Below are 12,130 nucleotides of genomic sequence, written 5' to 3'. Positions count from 1 at the left end.
AGGGTGTTGTGGACATGCACATGAGTGTTGTAGGATATTGTGGATATATATTTGAGTGCTGTAGGGTGCTGTGGCTATGCACATATGTGCATAGCCACAACACCCTACAGCACTCATGTGCATAGCCACAGCACCCTACAGCACTCAAATATATATCCACAATATCCTACAGCTCCCATATGCATAGACACAACACCCTACAGCACTCCTATGCATATCCACAACATCCTACAGCACTCATATGCATATCCACAACACCCTACAGCACTCATGTGCATATCCACAACACCCTAGAGCACTCGAGTGCTGTAGGGTGTTGTGGATATGCATATGAGTGCTGTAGGGTGTTGTGGATATGCATAGGAGTGCTGTAGGGTGTTGTGGCTATGCATATGGGAGCTGTAGGATGTTGTGGATATGTATTTGAGAGCTGTAGGATGTTGCGGATATGCATATGAGTGCTGTAGGGTGTTGTGGATATGCACATGAGTGCTGTAGGATATTGTGGATATGTATTTGAGTGCTGTAGGGTGCTGTGGCTATGCATTGCCAGAACTGCGTGAGGGACGTGCTGCTGGAATAGCAAGGGCTGCCGAACAGAAGTCCAGCATTGGAGCCCTTCTGCTGAGCTGCGCAAGTGCACATCAAAGTGCAGAAATAGTGGGAGCTAGAAACCAGGATGGACGTGTATTGGTAGAGCTGCATTGATACACACCCCACAGGCTGCAAATGCTGCAAGTGCTCTAGAAGAGGATTCCTACTTGTTGTCCGTGTTCTGATGTTTATACGCGGCCTGTGGAAAACCTTCAGGTTTAAGCTAAACTGCCCCTTCCCAGACTCCGCCAGAGGGGCTCTAGCGCGGGAGGACGGAGTGCACTTACCTCGCTTTAAGATGGGGCAGCGCGGGCACAGCACCAGCACCTTTAGGCTCATACTCTGGCCGGCCTGCTGGAAGCTCAGCGCCCCCTCCTTGAAGATGGTAAGGATGGACAGAGTGACGTAAACGCCGCGGACCGGGGCCTTGGTCACTGCCTTGACCGTTCCAGAGAGAACTGCAGGAAAGGGACAAGAATGGGCTGGTTAGCGCTGACCACAAGCACGAAACATACAGCGCTATATATGCACACTTCACCGAGGACGAAACAAATACCACTATATATGCACACTTCACCAAGCACGAAACATATAGCACTATATATGCACAATTCACCGAGCACGAAACATGTACCACTATATATGCACACTTCACCAAGCACGAAACATATAGCACTATATATGCACTCTTCACCAAGCACAAACCATATAGCAGTATTTATGCACACTTCAGGAAGCATGAAACATATAGCACTATGTATGCACTCTTCGTCCAGCACGAAACATGTATCACTATATATGCACACTTCACCAAGCATGAAAACATACACTACTGTACATGCACACTTCACCAAGCAAGAAACATATAGCACTGTACATGCACACTTCACCAAGCACGAAACATACACCACTATATATGCACACTTCACCGAGCACGAAAACATATAGCACTGTACATGCACACTTCACCAAGCACGAAACATACACCACTATATATGCACACTTCACCGAGCACGAAACATGTACCACTATACATGCACACTTCACCAAGCAAGAAACATATAGCACTGAATATGCACACTTCACCAAGCACGAAACATATACCACTGTACATGCACACTTCACCGAACACGAAACATATACCACTATATATGCACACTTCACCGAGCACGAAACATATACCACTGTACATGCACACTTCACCGAGCACGAAACATACACCACTATATATGCACACTTCACCGAGCACGAAACATATACCACTATACATGCACACTTCACCGAGCACGAAACATATACCACTGTACATGCACACTTCACCAAGCACGAAACATATACCACTGTACATGCACACTTCACCGAGCACGAAACATACACCACTATATATGCACACTTCACCGAGCACGAAACATATACCACTATACATGCACACTTCACTGAGCACGAAACATATACCACTATATATGCACACTTCACCGAGCACGAAACATACACCACTGTATATGCACACTTCACCGAGCACGAAACATATAGCACTGTACATGCACACTTCACCAAGCACGAAACATACACCACTGTACATGCACACTTCACCGAGCACAAAACATATACCACTGTACATGCACACTTCACCAAGCACGAAACATACACCACTGTACATGCACACTTCACCAAGCACGAAACATACACCACTGTATATGCACACTTCACCGAGCACGAAACATATACCACTATACATGCACACTTCACCGAGCACGAAACATACACCACTATATATGCACACTTCACCGAGCACGAAACATATACCACTGTACATGCACACTTCACCAAGCACGAAACATACACCACTATATATGCACACTTCACCGAGCACGAAACATATAGCACTGTACATGCACACTTCACCAAGCACGAAACATACACCACTATATATGCACACTTCACCGAGCACGAAACATATAGCACTGTACATGCACACTTCACCAAGCACGAAACATACACCACTATACATGCACACTTCACCGAGCACGAAACATATACCACTGTACATGCACACTTCACCAAGCACGAAACATATACCACTGTACATGCACACTTCACTAAGCACGAAACATACACCACTATATATGCACACTTCACCGAGCACGAAACATATAGCACTGTACATGCACACTTCACCAAGCACGAAACATACACCACTATACATGCACACTTCACCGAGCACGAAACATATACCACTGTACATGCACACTTCACCAAGCACGAAACATACACCACTGTACATGCACACTTCACCAAGCACGAAACATACACCACTATATATGCACACTTCACCGAGCACGAAACATATACCACTGTACATGCACACTTCACCGAGCACGAAACATACACCACTATACATGCATACTTCACCAAGCACAAAACATATAGCACTGTACATGCACACTTCACCAAGCACGAAACATACACCACTATATATGCACACTTCACCGAGCACGAAACATATAGCACTGTACATGCACACTTCACCAAGCACGAAACATACACCACTATACATGCACACTTCACCAAGCACGAAACATACACCACTATATATGCACACTTCACCGAGCACGAAACATATACCACTATACATGCACACTTCACCGAGCACGAAACATATACCACTGTACATGCACACTTCACCAAGCACGAAACATACACCACTATATATGCACACTTCACCGAGCACGAAACATATACCACTGTACATGCACACTTCACCAAGCACGAAACATACACCACTATATATGCACACTTCACCGAGCACGAAACATATACCACTGTACATGCACACTTCACCAAGCACGAAACATATGCCACTATACATGCACACTTCACCGAGCACGAAACATATACCACTATATATGCACACTTCACCAAGCACGAAACATATAGCACTGTACATGCACACTTCACCGAGCACGAAACATATACCACTATATATGCACACTTCACCGAGCACGAAACATGTATCACTATACATGCACACTTCACCGAGCACGAAACATATACCACTGTACATGCACACTTCACCAAGCACGAAACATACACCACTATATATGCACACTTCACCGAGCACGAAACATATAGCACTGTACATGCACACTTCACCAAGCACGAAACATATAGCACTATATATACACACTTCACCTATTTCAATTCATTTGTAATTGTGTCACTCATGATTATTTCATTTTATTTTCACTTAAGAAAACTAAATCACAGAAATCACTCGTTGCGATCGCAGTCAAAGCGAACAACAGAGTGAATACTTTCTCTGCCAGAGAGCTTGCACACACGTTACAGGAGACAATAGCTAAAAGATCATTTTAAAGGCCCTTGCACTTCAAAAGACCAAAAGACCATCTTCCGCTTTGGGTCCAGTCTTGCTGGATGAACTCCACCAGTTTTGGTTTTTGTGTAGGCATGGGGAAGGCATTTGCCAGGGTCACTCGTAGTGGTGAACTGGCCATTGATGGTAGCAGCTGCAAAATGGTGTGAGTACCTGGGCACATTGCTAATATGTATACACAAGTCAAAACTGTTGGCTTTGACAATGCTTGTTTTTAAGAAGAATTCAGTGACGGTCATCCTTTGTGCTTATATATCGAGTGACAGAAGGCAGACCTGTTAAGACGTTTTTATTGCACCGTTAGCACGTTTACAGCTCAAATTAAGTCGTGAACTCTCAGAAGACAGCTTTGAAAAAACACTGGCAGCCTCTCCGCACACAATGTTTAATGGCAAGTATTGATACATCGTTCTCAAAGAGATCCCAAGAGATCCCAAGAGATCCCAAGAGGGTGCGTCTTGGGCAGGGAGAGGCAGGAAGTGGTTGGGAATGGCCATGGGGAATAGCATGGCAATTAGCAGTCAATGGGTGGGTAAATAACCAAGCAACACCTGCAAGCTGGGTATCCCTCATTTGCCATTCCTCTCTGGCTGAACTCGAATACAAAGGTTTCAGCTTATGCACCACCTAATAGCCAAAACTAATACATGATCTACATGGGTGAACTGAGCATACAGGGCAAAGTAAGAATGAAGCATGCATGGCGGGCATAACCACTTGCACCTGGATATTTAATATACATGAACCACACCCATGGCCTCATAGAACTGGGGAAAAATGGGAAAAAACCAAGAAATGGTAGGTGGGAAAAAGATAAAGCCAAATCACTCCCCAGACTAAGTCTGACTCCAAACAATCAAGAGTGAGAGAGAGAACGGCGCTTTATAGCACTTCACCAGTGTTTGGGCGCTATACAAATTAACAAGGCCCCCCTCACCACCTTCCGCCAAGTTTTGAAAACCATCCTCTGCACATAAGGCCCTTCACATCAGCATGAATACTTATCATTTGACCACGTGCAATATCTGTAAGAACAGTATGATGTTTTGTAGTATTCACAATGTGTCAACGACCGCTACCACGCCTGTACCTGTGTAACTAAGTTCTTGACAAGTAACAGCGCCTCAATGCCCCTGGGCTGCTTGCGCGCTATATAAATATAAATGAATAAAATAAACAAATAAATAAATAAATAACAGTGCTGGGCCAGTCGGTGGCAATGTGAGAAAGTGAAATGGGGCCTGTCTGCAAGAAGTCAGTGGTGGGAGCGCATGGGGGGGATTAGGGGGAGCACCAGGTTGTTGACTTGCCAGGCCGTTTTCATACCTGGCTATGCCATGTTATGATTTGCTATTTTTGGTTTATGCATTGTCTGCACCTCCCCATACACAGCCGCCCATACAGGTCTCTGACTGCACTCTACACCAACATGCTCACATTCTATGCTCTAACACACAATACACATACCAAACCATTCATCCACAAAAGGCAACTGCACACCCCTCCCAACAGACATCAAACATAGGAACAGTACACCTCAGCAACCAACTTTCATGCCATAGCCTGGGCCGGTGCATCTTAGCACCATGGGCACACAAAGCTCCCTTTCAGAAACAAATGCCTCTATTCTCTCGACAGAGAACTAGAAACTGACCAGCATTCAGAGTGCAGGGAAGTTTCAGTCTGCAGCATCAACACAACAGCAAAGCTATTTTGCATTTTTCCTTCCCTCCACATTAATCCCCCCCTCTCCACGCCCTTTCAGAACCGCAAAAGAACCTGGAGACCATGAAAATGGCAGCAAAACGTGAAATGAATCCCAAGAACATAACAGCTGATCCTACCCATTTCCTGATTCAAAACTCTGGGCCATGCTGTTATAGAAGGCCCTGATGATTAACATTTCTTGTTACCGCAAAATAAATCACTACCTCCCAACCTCCCACATCACTGTGCCTCCACAATCCAGACCCCAAACTCTCTAGCAAGTGTTCTGCGATCGTAGACCCCAAACTCTCTAGAAAGGTTCCTGCAATCATAAACTGAACAAAGACTACAACCCAAACCCCCTAGAAAGGTTCCTGCAATCATAGACTGAACAAAGTCCAGACCACAAACTCTCTAGAAAGGTTCCTGCAATCATAGACTGGACAAAGACCAAACCCCAGACACTCTAGAAAGGTTCCTGCAATCATAGACTGAACAAAGACCAGACCTCAAACCCTCTAGAAAGGTTCCTGCAATAATCGACTAAACAAAGTCCTCACCCCAAACCCTCTAGAAAGGTTCCTGCAATCATAGACTGAACAAAGTCCGGACCCCAAACCCTCTAGAAAGGTTCCTGCAATCAAACACTAAACAAAGTCCAGACCCCAAACCCTCTAGAAAGGTTCCTGCAATCATAGACTGGACAAAGTCCAGACCCCAAACCCTCTAGAAAGGTTCCTGCAATCATAGACTGAACAAAGTCCAGACCCAAACCATCTAGAAAGGTTCCTGTGATCATAGACTGAGCAAAGTCCAGACCCCAAACCCTCTAGAAAGGTTCCTGCAATCATAGACTGAACAAAGTTCCAGACCTCAAACCCTCTAGAAAGGTTCCTGCAATCACAAACTGAACCAAATCCAGACCCCAAACCCCCTTGAAAGGTTCCTGCAATCATAGACCAAACAAAGTCCAGACCACAAACCCTCTAGAAAACTTCCTGCAATCATAGACTGAACAAAGACCACACCCCAAACCCTCTAGAAACGTTCCTGTAATCGTAGACTGAACAAAGTCCAGACCCAAACCCTCTAGAAAGGTTCCTGCAATCATAGACTGAACAAAGACCAGAACCAAAACCCTCTAGAAAGGTTCCTGCAATCATAGACTGAACAAAGACCAGACCCAAACCCTCTAGAAAGGTTCCTGCAATCATAGACTGAACAAAGTCCAGACCCCAAACCCTATAGAAAGGTTCCTGCAATCATGGACTGAACAAAGACCAGACCCCAACCCCTCTAGAAAGGTTCCTGAAATCATAGACCGAACAAAGTCCAGACCACAAACCCTCTAGAAAATGTCCTGCAATCATAGACTGAACAAAGACCACACCCCAAACCCTCTAGAAACGTTCCTGCAATAATAGACTGAACAAAGTCCAGACCCAAACCATCTAGAAAGGTTTTTGCAATCATAGACTGAGCAAAGTCCAGGCCCCAAACCATCTAGAAAGGTTCCTGTAATCATAGACTGAACAAAGTCCAGACCCCAAACCCTCTAGAAAGGTTCCTGCAATCACAGACTGAACAAAGTCCTGACCCCAAACCCTCTAGAAAGGTTCCTGCAATCACAGACCGAACAAAGACCAGACCCCAAACCCTCTAGAAAACTTCCTGCAATCATAGACTGAACAAAGACCACTCCCAAAACCCTCTAGAAACATTCCTGCAATCATAGACTGAACAAAGACCAGACCCAAACCCTCTAGAAAGATTCCTGCAATCATAGACTGAACAAAGACCAGACCCCAAACCCTCTAGAAAGGTTCCTGCAATCATAGACTGAACAAAGTCCAGACCCAAACCATCTAGAAAGGTTCCTGTAATCATAGACTGAGCAAAGTCCAGACCCAAAACCCTCTAGAAAGGTTCCTGCAATCATAGACTGAACAAAGCCCAGACCTCAAACCCTCTAGAAAGGTTCCTGCAATCACAGACTGAGCAAAGTCCAGACCCCAAATCCTCTTGAAAGGTTCCTGCAACCATAGACCAAACAAAGTCCAGACCACAAACCCTCTAGAAAACTTCCTGCAATCATAGACTGAACAAAGACCACACCCCAAACCCTCTAGAAACGTTCCTGCAATCATAGACTGAACAAAGACCTGAACCAAAACCCTCTAGAAAGGTTCCTGCAATAATCGACTAAACAAAGTCCTCACCCCAAACCCTCTAGAAAGGTTCCTGCAATCATAGACTGAACAAAGTCCGGACTCCAAACCCTCTAGAAAGGTTCCTGCAATCAAACACTAAACAAAGTCCAGACCCCAAACCCTCTAGAAAGGTTCCTGCAATCATAGACTGGACAAAGTCCAGACTCCAAACCCTCTAGAAAGGTTCCTGCAATCATAGACTGAACAAAGTCCAGACCCAAACCATCTAGAAAGGTTCCTGTGATCATAGACTGAGCAAAGTCCAGACCCCAAACCCTCTAGAAAGGTTCCTGCAATCATAGACTGAACAAAGTCCAGACCTCAAACCCTCTAGAAAGGTTCCTGCAATCACAGACTGAACCAAATCCAGACCCCAAACCCCCTTGAAAGGTTCCTGCAATCATAGACCAAACAAAGTCCAGACCACAAACCCTCTAGAAAACTTCCTGCAATCATAGACTGAACAAAGACCACACCCCAAACCCTCTAGAAACGTTCCTGTAATCGTAGACTGAACAAAGTCCAGACCCAAACCCTCTAGAAAGGTTCCTGCAATCATAGACTGAACAAAGACCAGAACCAAAACCCTCTAGAAAGGTTCCTGCAATCATAGACTGAACAAAGACCAGACCCAAACCCTCTAGAAAGGTTCCTGCAATCATAGACTGAACAAAGTCCAGACCCCAAACCCTATAGAAAGGTTCCTGCAATCATGGACTGAACAAAGACCAGACCCCAAACCCTCTAGAAAGGTTCCTGAAATCATAGACCGAACAAAGTCCAGACCACAAACCCTCTAGAAAATGTCCTGCAATCATAAACTGAACAAAGACCACACCCCAAACCCTCTAGAAACGTTCCTGCAATAATAGACTGAACAAAGTCCAGACCCAAACCATCTAGAAAGGTTTTTGCAATCATAGACTGAGCAAAGTCCAGGCCCCAAACCATCTAGAAAGGTTCCTGTAATCATAGACTGAACAAAGTCCAGACCCCAAACCCTCTAGAAAGGTTCCTGCAATCACAGACTGAACAAAGTCCAGACCCCAAACCCTCTAGAAAGGTTCCTGCAATCACAGACCGAACAAAGACCAGACCCCAAACCCTCTAGAAAACTTCCTGCAATCATAGACTGAACAAAGGCCACTCCCAAAACCCTCTAGAAACATTCCTGCAATCATAGACTGAACAAAGTCCAGACCCAAACCCTCTAGAAAGATTCCTGCAATCATAGACTGAACAAAGACCAGACCCCAAACCCTCTAGAAAGGTTCCTGCAATCATAGACTGAACAAAGTCCAGACCCAAACCATCTAGAAAGGTTCCTGTAATCATAGACTGAGCAAAGTCCAGACCCAAAACCCTCTAGAAAGGTTCCTGCAATCATAGACTGAACAAAGCCCAGACCTCAAACCCTCTAGAAAGGTTCCTGCAATCACAGACTGAACAAAGTCCAGACCCCAAATCCTCTTGAAAGGTTCCTGCAACCATAGACCAAACAAAGTCCAGACCACAAACCCTCTAGAAAACTTCCTGCAATCATAGACTGAACAAAGACCACACCCCAAACCCTCTAGAAACGTTCCTGCAATCATAGACTGAACAAAGACCAGAACCAAAACCCTCTAGAAAGGTTCCTGCAATCATAGACTGAACAAAGTCCAGACCCCAAACCCTCTAGAAAGGTTCACGCAATCACACACTGAACAAAGTCCAGACCCCAAACCCTCTAGAAAGGTTCCTGCAATCATAGACTGAACAAAGACCAGAACCAAAACCCTCTAGAAAGGTTCCTGCAACCATAGACCAAACAAAGTCCAGACCACAAACCCTCTAGAAAACTTCCTGCAATCATAGACTGAACAAAGTCCAGACCCAAACCCTCTAGAAAGGTTCCTGCAATCATAGACTGAACAAAGACCAGAACCAAAACCCTCTAGAAAGGTTCCTGCAATCATAGACTGAACAAAGTCCAGACCCCAAACCCTCTAGAAAGGTTCACGCAATCACACACTGAACAAAGTCCAGACCCCAAACCCTCTAGAAAGGTTCCTGCAATCATAGACTGAACAAAGACCATACCCCAAACACTCTAGAAATGTTCCTGAAATCATAGACCGAACAAAGTCCAGACCACAAACCCTCTAGAAAATGTCCTGCAATCATAGACTGAACAAAGACCACTCCACAAACCCTCTAGAAACATTCCTGCAATCATAGACTGAACAAAGTCCAGACCCAAACCCTCTAGAAAGATTCCTGCAATCATAGACTGAACAAAGACCAGACCCAAAACCCTCTAGAAAGGTTCCTGCAATCATAGACTGAACAAAGTCCAGACCCCAAACCCTCTAGAAAGGTTCATGCAATCACAGACTGAACAAAGTCCAGACCCCAAACCCTCTAGAAAGGTTCCTGCAATCATAGACTGAACAAAGACCATACCCCAAACCCTCTAGAAAGGTTCCTGAAATCATAGACCGAACATAGTCCAGACCACAAACCCTCTAGAAAATGTCCTGCAATCATAGACTGAACAAAGACCACACCCCAAACCCTCTAGAAACGTTCCTGAAATAATAGACTGAACAAAGTCCAGACCCAAACCATCTAGAAAGGTTCCTGCAATCAGAGACTGAGCAAAGTCCAGGCCCCAAACCCTCTAGAAAGGTTCCTGCAATCACAGACTGAACAAAGTCCAGACCCCAAACCCTCTTGAAAGGTTCCTGCAATCACAGACCGAACAAAGACCAGACCCCAAACCCTCTAGAAAGGTTCCTGCAATCATAGACAGAACAAAGTCCAGACCACAAACCCTCTAAAAAACTTCCTGCAATCATAGACTGAACAAAGACCACTCCACAAACCCTCTAGAAACATTCCTGCAATCATGGACTGAACAAAGTCCAGAAAGATTCCTGCAATCATAGACTGAACAAAGACCAGACCCAAAACCCTCTAGAAAGGTTCCTGCAATCATAGACTGAACAAAGTCCAGACCCCAAACCCTCTAGAAAGGTTCCTGCAATCACAGACTGAACAAGGTCCAGACCCCAAACCATCTAGACAGGTTCCTGCAATCGCAGACTGAACAAAGTCCAGACCCCAAACCTCTAGAAAGGTTCCTGCAATCATAGACTGAACAAAGTCCAGACCCAAACCATCTAGAAAGGTTCCTGTAATCATAGACTGAGCAAAGTCCAGACCCCAAACCCTCTAGAAAGGTTCCTGCAATCATAGACTGAACAAAGTCCAGACCTCAAACCCTCTATAAAGGTTCCTGCAATCACAGACTGAACAAAGCCCAGACCCCAAACCCTCTTGAAAGGTTCCTGCAATCATAGACCAAACAAAGTCCAGACCTCAAACCCTCTAGAAACCTTCCTGCAATCATAGACTGAACAAAGACCACACCCCAAACCCTCTAGAAACGTTCCTGCAATCATAGACTGAACAAAGACCAGAACCAAAACCCTCTAGAAAGGTTCCTGCAATCATAGACTTAACAAAGTCCAGACCCCAAATCCTCTAGAAAGGTTCATGCAATCACAGACTGAACAAAGTCCAGACCCCAAACCCTCTAGAAAGGTTCCTGCAATCATAGACTGAACAAAGACCAGACCCCAAACCCTCTAGAAAGGTTCCTGAAATCATAGACCGAACAAAGTCCAGACAACAAACCCTCTAGAAAATGTCCTGCAATCATAGACTGAACAAAGTCCAGACCCCAAACCCTCTAGAAAGGTTCCTGCAATCATAGACTGAACAAAGTCCAGACCTCAAACCCTCTATAAAGGTTCCTGCAATCACAGACTGAACAAAGCCCAGACCCCAAACCCTCTTGAAAGGTTCCTGCAATCATAGACCAAACAAAGTCCAGACCTCAAACCCTCTAGAAACCTTCCTGCAATCATAGACTGAACAAAGACCACACCCCAAACCCTCTAGAAACGTTCCTGCAATCATAGACTGAACAAAGACCAGAACCAAAACCCTCTAGAAAGGTTCCTGCAATCATAGACTTAACAAAGTCCAGACCCCAAATCCTCTAGAAAGGTTCATGCAATCACAGACTGAACAAAGTCCAGACCCCAAACCCTCTAGAAAGGTTCCTGTAATCATAGACTGAGCAAAGTCCAGACCCCAAACCCTCTAGAAAGGTTCCTGCAATCATAGACTGAACAAAGTCCAGACCTCAAACCCTCTATAAAGGTTCCTGCAATCA

At 45.0% G+C, this 12,130-nt stretch overlaps 1 protein-coding gene across 2 annotated transcripts in view; it reads right to left on the bottom strand.

The window, feature by feature from the left end:
• The window catches only part of LOC138566375 (procollagen C-endopeptidase enhancer 1-like), a 315,017-nt gene that overhangs the window by 20,907 nt on the left and 281,980 nt on the right, over positions 1 to 12,130 (bottom strand). For both annotated transcript variants that reach the window (XM_069643547.1, XM_069643557.1), the window contains one exon: positions 882 to 1,052. In XM_069643547.1, coding sequence (XP_069499648.1) covers positions 882 to 1,052 — 171 coding nt within the window. The remainder of the gene's footprint in view (positions 1 to 881; positions 1,053 to 12,130) is intronic.

The sequence above is a fragment of the Ambystoma mexicanum genome, chromosome 1p (assembly GCF_040938575.1).
Source record: "Ambystoma mexicanum isolate Mex_15411 chromosome 1p, UKY_AmexF1_1, whole genome shotgun sequence".
NCBI lineage: Eukaryota > Metazoa > Chordata > Amphibia > Caudata > Ambystomatidae > Ambystoma > Ambystoma mexicanum.
The sequence above is the reverse complement of the archived record's forward strand: the minus strand, read 5'-3'. Positions and strand labels throughout refer to the sequence as shown.